This window comes from Corvus brachyrhynchos, unplaced genomic scaffold, assembly GCF_000691975.1.
Source record: "Corvus brachyrhynchos isolate BGI_N302 unplaced genomic scaffold, ASM69197v1 scaffold15, whole genome shotgun sequence".
Classification (NCBI taxonomy): domain Eukaryota; kingdom Metazoa; phylum Chordata; class Aves; order Passeriformes; family Corvidae; genus Corvus; species Corvus brachyrhynchos.
In genome coordinates this window covers 2,337,703-2,346,605 of record NW_008238349.1, presented here as the reverse complement: position 1 = coordinate 2,346,605, position 8,903 = coordinate 2,337,703, and the positions used below count along the sequence as shown (strand labels likewise).

The following is an 8,903-nucleotide window of genomic DNA, read 5'->3' as shown; positions in this document are numbered from 1 at the left end:
CACATAGAAAGAAAAAGGAGTGGATTTCCTACAGTCTCTGTGCTTGAGGCACCAAACTGGAGAGGAACCTAATTTTCTGAAGCAGGGATGAAAATCCAATGCTGCTCCCAGCAAGCAGAGGAGCCCCAGCTTTGCTCCAGGCCAACTCCACTGCTGGTCTTCACTAAACACGTGTAGAGAAAAAGCAGGAGTAGAACTAATATTCATATTGCCCATTACTTGAATTAAAAATACATGGTGAATGAATGTGTGTATACAGTACTCACTACATAGACACACACACAGAATGTGTGCCCAGAGTATACACACATATACTCACAAATATGTATGTGAACCTATATTGCTTGAGTGCCCATACCATGTACAAGATACACGGAAGAAAAAGCAGGAGTAGAACTAATATTCATATTGCCCATTACTTGAATTAAAAATACATGGTGAATGAATGTGTGTATACAGTACTCACTACATAGACACACACACAGAATGTGTGCCCAGAGTATACACACATATACTCACAAATATGTATGTGAACCTATATTGCTTGAGTGCCCATACCATGTACAAGATACAAACACGGGTATTTACAGGTGTGCAACAGAGACACACTAAGGATTTCAGTGGAAACACTATACATTAAGATGAACATATGCACACACTTGCTCAGTAGAAAGGAATTTATAATCAAATTCTAATTGGGTTGAGGGAAAAAGACAAAACCCTATTTAATAACACACACAACTTGGAAAGGTTGAGGCTTCTAAGAAAACAAATGCCCTGGAGAAAGACGGAGGGTGCATGAGGGCCATGCTCTCTTACCCTGCCCACCCCTTTCTGCAGGACTGGAAACACTTTCACATTTTGCTGTTTGGTGAATTTTTGTGCAACGAGAGGAGAGAGGGCACAGAAAGCAGCCTGCAGCATTGAGGCAATCCTTCATTAGCAGCAGCCATGGCCAGGTGGAACTGCCCAGAGAGGTGAGCAGGGATGCTGAGGGCAGCACTGGCAGCTGACAGGTAATCCAGGCACCCAGCCCAAGAGCGTCCCAAGGAGGCATGTTCCTCCTTTATCCACACAGTACTGAACAGCATAATGTCAGGGATACTCAGACATATTATCATAAGGCATTTTAAAAAAAGCAAAAGACTCCAATTTTTTTCCCACCCCAAAGGCTGGGTGCCGAGAGAGTGGGAGCTGTGGAGCAGCTTTAAGAGCCCCCTACTTTGGGTTCACTAAGCACTGTGGTGTTAATACTGTGGTGGTATTATTATTACTACAAAAATTTTTAACACAGCCCCTACAGACTCCTTCCTGCAGTGTAGGTCTCACAAGCAGCAGTGCTGTGTAAGCTTGCATTGATCCTGACTTCAGGCATGGTGCGGGGACAAGGGTCTACCAATTCTGGCCACACTTGGAGTATCCCAGTTCCCACCAGCAAAAAATAAGAAGGGAACATGAAAGGGAAAGCATCAAGTTGTCTGAAACAATCTCCATGGATGTCAGGACAAAACCATAAAAGGAAATAAAAAGGTGAAGCCAAGGATGGTGGCAGCGTCAGCGTCCCTCAAGGGCATTTTGCATCCTGTGAATTTTTCAGGCCAGCTTTCCTGTGTCAGGACATCAACCTTCTTTTGGAAGGTTTGAAATACCACAAAGCCTTCTACAGATTTCACAAATAAAAGGCTGACTCCCTTGGGAAAAAAATTTAAATTAAAAAAATCAACCTGAGTACAATGCTAGCAAATTAAAACAGATTTTTCTTGCTTTCATTTAAGGCTCAGTAAAGTTGTTGCTTGTTTCAAGTTAATTCCTTCCTATCCATGTCGCAGTCCTTTGGAAGCAGCACTGGCATGTGCAGAGCAACACAACGGTACTCTCTGATGCTGAAACTGGCATTTCCCAAAGGTTCACAAAACCCTAGAGCAAAAAGAAGACCCTCTCATGGTGACTCTGTCATGGTGGCACCATCCATGCACACAGCAAAAACTCAGGCTCAACTCAGCTGACCAGAAACCGTGGCTGGCAACTCAGTACCTGTACAGCAACTCAACGCTCTGTCACCCCCTGCCATGCCACCAATCTGCCATCCCAAGGAGTAACCCTCTGACAATATATGGGGTGAAAAGCTACTGCTGGCCTTGCTGCCCACCCCAGCCCAGCTCAGTGCCCACAACAGTGGGCAGAGTCACAGCAAACATCTCTGAGTGTTTTCAACACTGCACCACGCAGCCTCAGCCCGTGCCTGTGTCCTTGCGGCAGGAAACCAAAGCGTCTTTCCAAACATCCAGAGATGCACAGTGCCACATCTAGAATACACCTTTAGTCCAGAAATCTGGAGTGAATATAAACATATCAGGGGACAATTCTGAAAACCCATGTAAAGGAACAGCAAAACATCCTGTTTGGTAGAGCACTGAACATGTGCCTCAGTGTTCCTCAGCAGGGATGCTCCAGGAGGGCCAACCAAGGAAAGTCATCCATGCTTTTTCCCATGGATGCTCTGACTCCTTGTCTAGATGCCACACAACATCCTGCTGGTGAAAAATCAGATCTGAAACTCCATGTTTGAATCCAGCAGCATCAGAAACCCTAACTGCTTCGCCCTCCAGTACTGTGAATGCAGAACTAATCAGCAAACTGTGTCTGTCTGTTTGCATGTCCTACACACCGGTACAAACCACGCCCATGGCATGATCCCAGGTGCTTGCTTATTGCCTCCAGATTAATGCAAAACCCTGGCTCACAGCTGTATATGGCACAGCCTCAGGAAAATCCTGCTAGAGGCTGTCCCTGAAGCATGCTGGAAAGCCCTCAGGAAAATGGCAAGATCTGCAATTTCTTTATGTCAAGACTGAAGTGGAAGAAGTCAAGAAACACGAGATATACTGGGGCTGCTAATCACAAAAGCACCGTCCTCTGCAGACGGCTTCTCCTTTCACCAGCCCTTGCTGCATGTGGAGCAGACTGCTAGCACCCCTGGCTTGGGCAACCCTGGTCCCTGCTGTCCTCCATGGTGCTGGCAGCAGCCAAGGGCACAACCCGGATACAGGTGCCACTATGGGCCTTGATGCCTGGCTCCTGCTGGCCCTCAGCTGTGGTGCAAGCCAGAAGCAAACACACTACTGCTGCCCCATGGGAAAATCCCCATCATCTTCCTGTGACAGGACCAGACGCTAGCAGGTTTTATGCATTCTCAGCACTGTTCTACTTTCCCCAGTCAGCAACAATTTCCACCTGTGTGATGGAGAAGCTGATGAAAAACCGCAGGAGGGTGCCCACAAGACTCAGGCATCCTCTTGGCCCTGGCAGGGACAACCTGCTGTGGCTCTTGGCTAAGGTGACCTGGGATGTGCAAGAGCAGCTACCCTACCCAGGGAGCCTGAGCAATATACTTATCTCCCCATATGTGCACAGTGGATGGGAAAAAGCCTGAGGGGACAGGAGAAAAGAGGCCTCTTGCTGGCCCTGGAGCACAAGGGCTGGAGGAAGGCTCTGATGTGGGGTAAGGGGACTCCATGTCCTGGAGCAGGGGACATGGCAGGAGAATACTGGGAGCAGTGAGAGAGTGACTGGAAAATATTGACCAAAACTGGCTAAGTTTCAATGCCGATACAAGTCTGGGTGACACCACCCGCCAGGAGCTGGCCAGAGCTGAGCTCCCCCTGCCCAGGCTTTCTCAGAGCAGCCAGGCTTTCACTGCAGGGAGAAAGAAAAAGGGGAAATGTCAAACAACTGGATATTTTCCCTTTTTCCAATGCCAAACTCTTCTGTCAGGGGAAACAGAACCCTTTGCATTCTATCTCAACACAGGCAACGAAGGACACTCCTCAGAAAGTCTGATGTGAGGAGACAAGCCAGCACTGTGTGACTTCTTTTCTGTTTAATTCCATATTTCATTTTGTTTCTGCTTTTCAGAGCTCTCTGAGCCAGTGGCCTGTCCATTTGCTCTTGGCCCATCCCACTGCTCTTGGCAGCATGCCCACAGCCATCCGTGCTGCCAGTGGGTGTCACTGGGCAGCTCCTTCCACACTGAGAGCACAGCCAGGGTACACTTCACCTTGGAGCTGAATATCAGGAAACCATATGAATTCCCTTTCCTCCTGCCCTTCATTCATAAATTTAATAAAATAACAATAACAATAATAATTAAAACAAAGCCTTATTAGAGCTGTTCCTGCTCAACTTTCCAGTCTCTTTTCATGTTACTCTCTGTAATCAGATTTTTCAAGAAATACTGTGAGAAAAAAAAATTATAATAATAATTATTATAATAATAAAAAGCATCTGGAACCAACTCAGAAGATTTCTAATGCTTTTCAGCTTGACTGACTTGGAGTGCATTGACCACACCATTTATATTTTCTTCAGGTACCTGCAAGAAAACAAAAAGAAAGGTCATGTTCCAGCAAAAGGGACGACAAGGAAAAGAGAGGCAAAAGAGAGACAAAGCCAGACCAGTCCCAAGGAGGCAGATACTCTGCTGTTTTTTACTGACACCTGAACTCCACTGAGAAAGGGCTCTATGTACAAGGACACCCCTGTTCACCCATGGTAGCCCCGGAGCAAATACTGTGAGATCCAGATGGTTTGCTGTCGTATGGTGGGTGCTGGTGGGAGGCAACTATTTTGGGATTTCTCTCTCCTCTTCCTCTCCCCTCCTTTCCCTTCCTTTTGTTGGTGAAGCACTTGTATGCCAGGAGGTCACTCATGCGTAGTACCCATGCTGATGGATTTATGTGGCTGCCTAAGGGCTCCATGAGGCTCTCAGGGGCACCCTACAGGTTTGGGACCTGAAAGTGTGGATGGGAAGACCATGGTAGGTGACAGGAGAACATGCCCATCAAAAGAGGAAGAGAGCTACCGGTCTGCTTGTGGTGCATCTGTGCTTTTTTATCCAGTCTTGTGAGGAGACTTAACCATAGAAGTCCATATTATTCATGGGTGTCTTTTCACACTTACTGCAAGAAAAACCTCTTGTAATAGAAGATGCAAAAGACCTCAGAGCAACTGTCATGAGTAGAAAAGAACATCACAAGTAAAGTTACATCTGACAGAAGAAGTGTTTCTGACTACTACCTAAACTCCAAGACACTGTTCAGGGAACAGGCAGCTCTTGAAAAATGGAAAGAGGACTGAGGGAAAAAGAAATTATCTGTAAGTTGCTGCAAGAAGCCAAAATAATTTATGTCAAGTAAACTGAAGAAGGAACTGTTTCCTCTACAAGGTATTTAAGGCCAGGAGTACAATACCTGAATTCACTGGACACTTTCAAGAGCTCAGACAGTGGAAATACAACCAGACTGTGTCTTTCTGCAAGGCTTTTAACAAAACTGAGGAAAAACCCCATGAGAAATAACAAGAAAAACATTCAATTTTCCAATAGAAAGATGGAATAACAGCAGTCAACTCTGATGATGTGTGAACAAAAGCCCTTTGGAAAGGAAGAAAATAATCTTAGAACAAGCATACAGCGAACTCTTCTGGTTTAGAAGGAAAACCCGAGGACACATCTACCATAGGGAGCAAGACTTTGAGACAGGACTCTCCACTGCCTCCCCTTCCTCATTTTTCCCAGTACACCGAACGCTGCAGCGGAAGAAGCTGTTTGACTTTTTTCCTCTACATAACATAATGAGAAAAAGCATAGGAGCCAATTTTTTAAACCACGCTCCTCTAGTCAGCCCCAGCAATGCTCAGTGCTGTGGGTCTCTCCATATGCTTCATCAGCACCAGCCAGCTCTGGCCAGCTGTCTTTGACCTGCACAGATGCATCTCCTGCATGAAACACAGTGGTCCTTCATTCCATGCAAAATGCCTGAACCCCTTAACAGCACAGAAATGGTATCAATCACCCCACAAATGTTTCGGCAGGGTTTTCTCCAGGACAGGTGTGCAAACAATTTTGCATTGTAGGACCCATCCTAGTTTGCCACCAGTGGAGGAGTCCTCCCCCTCCCTGCCCCTTGGAAATGACCCCTGTCCCAAGGCAGCTGGTGCACTGTGTTCACCTCTCAGGTAGTGTGCAGATCAAAGCAACAACCATGAAGGAAGAAGCAAAGCTCCAAATTACATCCCAGACACCAGCTCCAGCCTCTTCAGAAGCAAAACGCTGGTGAAGGAGAGCAAGACACCTGTGAAAATGAGGCAGCAAGAGCAGAAAAGGCTCTCTCTAGAGGGAGCTGGTAACTGTGGCTCTCTCCAGCCTGACCTTACCCAGGGGACATGCCAGAGACCTGGAGGTTCCAATCTCAGCATTGTCTCCCAAAGGGATTTAGTCTCAAGCACATCCTGATTACCAGGGCAAATGTCTACAGCTACAGCATGGTAGGAAGACTGGAATATTAACACCCAGGTCAAATAAAAATTAAGCAACGAAAACCACCTTAAGATGGACAGGAGAAAAAAGGGCAGATCAAAGGGAACAACAAGCTTTTATACAGTGCTCTAAATTGTTGACAACAGGTACTGAGCTTCCTTAATTAAAGGGAGAATTTAGAGAAAGGGTTCAAGATACACTTAGACCTTGAGAAATGTCACTATAAGCCAAGGTATCTGGGTAGCAAGGTTAGGGAAAACATGACCAAACCTAGGTCAGGGTCTTGGCCAACAAAACCACCCTAGGGCCAACAAGCATCCAGCCCAGCCAGCACACCTGGAGCAAAGTCAGGCAAAACAGGGCTTGATATGTACCTTCCAAAGGATAGAAGGTTTTGACAACTAGAACAGCACTGTCCAGGTGAAAAGGCTTTTAAAAGCATACATAAAGAAGATAGCAAGTAACAAAGAAAAACACTAAAATAGTGCTTTAAGTAAGGAAGACCTGCAGACCTGCATGGCCCCCATAGTACCCTGCCAGCTGCTTGGAGGCAGGATCTGCGGGGCCTGGAGGCAGCAGGATGAGGCACTCTTAGAAAGTGGAGCTGCCTGCAGAGTCATCTCAATTGTATGGCATAAGTTTTCAGCTAAATATCTATTTTAACTGACAGGGTTGAGATCTCCAGATATGGCTTGACATGTAGAAGCACTCTCTGCACCTTGTGCTCTGCACAAAAAGTGGGTACCTGGGGCCACACAATGGGCAGAAATGTGAGGCAAAGATAACAGTATTGATTTTTAAATGGTGTTTTATTAGCTTATCTTTTCAGCACAGTTAATATTCAAAAAAATAAGACAAACATATATAACACTTTCACCTTTGCTATCTGAAATAATATTTACTTTTACTCTTTACACACATGAACTATCAGCTGTGAATGGTTCACACCAACTGTGAAAAACCAAAGTAATTAAAAAAACCTCCAAACCTGCTTTGATCTCACTTGAGCTTTTACAGGTCAAAGGTAGGACCTGAACAGTGAATTTGCAAGTGATGGAAAGAGAAGTATAATGCAATAAAGGGCACATTTAAGAAAAAAAATTAATAGCATGAAGCAGCTGACTCTCTCCTTCAGGACCAGGGAAATGGGTTCCAAGAGAAATGCCATCCTGTTTGTGGCTACAGGCATAGCAATTTTCCCTTTCTAGGGGAATTCCTCATTTTTGAGGGTGTCCTCTTTGCAAAGGAAGAGCAGAGGTAGGCCTGGAAAGTAAACTATCCGTCAGTATAAAAAACGAAGAGAACTCTCCAAGGATAGCAAGACCCTCATGATGATGACTGTGTTGCAACTGCTTAATGGGCACTCATGAGAAAAAACATGGGAACAACCTTATCTGCTTCAAAATTGCCTTCCCTTGCTATGCTGGCAATTATTGCTTGTTTATCAAAAACCAGGAAGATGCAGGGACAGCAGAGCTAATAGATGGGTCTCAGAAAGCAAAGGTTAGGACAATGCAGGCACCAAGAGATGAAGGCAGGGGTCTGCTACTGGTAGACTGTCCAAAAAGCTCCCTACACACAAAGGCACCTATGATGACCCACCCTTAAGGGGAAGGAAGCATCTAAAGAAGCACTTTCCCCTTAAGGTTGGGTTGTCACAGCACTGTCCTGAGAGTCTGGAGCCTGCAACTGTTTTTGGAAGCAAATGGAAGGGGTTTGTGACCATTTCTAATAAAAGATACAGATGCAGTGGAAGAGGCTGCTCAGAGAGGTTGTGAAGTCTCCATACTGCAGGTCTTTAAGGACTGAGACCAGCCTTTTTTGAGAACAACATTCACTGACAAAGCTTTGCTTTGGGTAGGGCTGGGCTTGGTTCAGGAGCCTCTGACCCAGGAGGCTGGAGACAGGAGTTTGCTGGGCTACACTGGAGCAAAAGCACTCCAACAAGTTGTCCAGATAAGAAGTGACATTCTCATCATGAGTTTCCTCACAGGGAAAAGATCTCCCCTGCTCCAAAGAAGCTGTATTCATACTCACCAATGCGTGATCAAACTTAAAAGTACTGATGTAGTAGGCTGGGATGTCGGCTGCGGCCAAAGGCTCAGAAATCTGAGCAACAATTCCACATTCATCTGTGGGGAGATAAAAAATCAAACATTGTCTGGAGGGGCTTGCAAAAGTCTCAGGGCTCACCAGTTCCATGCCTACATAAGGAGAAGTTTGTTTTCACAAACCCCAATCAGAAGGAATCTCTGTAAAAAAATGTATTCTTTTTCACAGAATCAAGCTTTTGGGTCACAGTGGTACATTGCACATTTAGTTTTATTACCTTCCTTTTGCTACAGAGAAACGCTGTCTTGGGGTGACTTTATGATGTGTATCCCCTACCGCTGCTCTATGCCCAGAAATTAATTTTGTGCCTTTCTGTGCCTTTAAACTGAGCCTGAGAGGGGGGAGAGGAAAAAAACCGAGTGAACTTTTCAAAGCAGTTGCTCAAGGACGCAGCCACACAGTCCTGTGTGTTCTTCTGCTGTGGCAGCGAGAAGAGCGGAGGAAGCGCCCTGCTTGCTTTTCAGCCAGCTTTCGG

At 45.7% G+C, this 8,903-nt stretch overlaps 1 protein-coding gene across 7 annotated transcripts in view; it reads right to left on the bottom strand.

Annotated features, from left to right (window-relative positions):
* Positions 1-663: 663 nt before the first annotated feature.
* Positions 664-8,903, bottom strand: part of GATSL2 (GATS protein like 2) — a 139,151-nt gene continuing 130,911 nt past the window's right edge. For all 7 annotated transcript variants that reach the window (XM_008634495.2, XM_017735292.1, XM_017735295.1 and 4 more), the window contains 2 exons: positions 8,354-8,448; positions 664-4,372 (listed from right to left, as the gene is read on the bottom strand). In XM_008634495.2, coding sequence (XP_008632717.1) covers positions 4,307-4,372; positions 8,354-8,448 — 161 coding nt within the window. In that variant the 3' untranslated portion in view covers positions 664-4,306. The remainder of the gene's footprint in view (positions 4,373-8,353; positions 8,449-8,903) is intronic.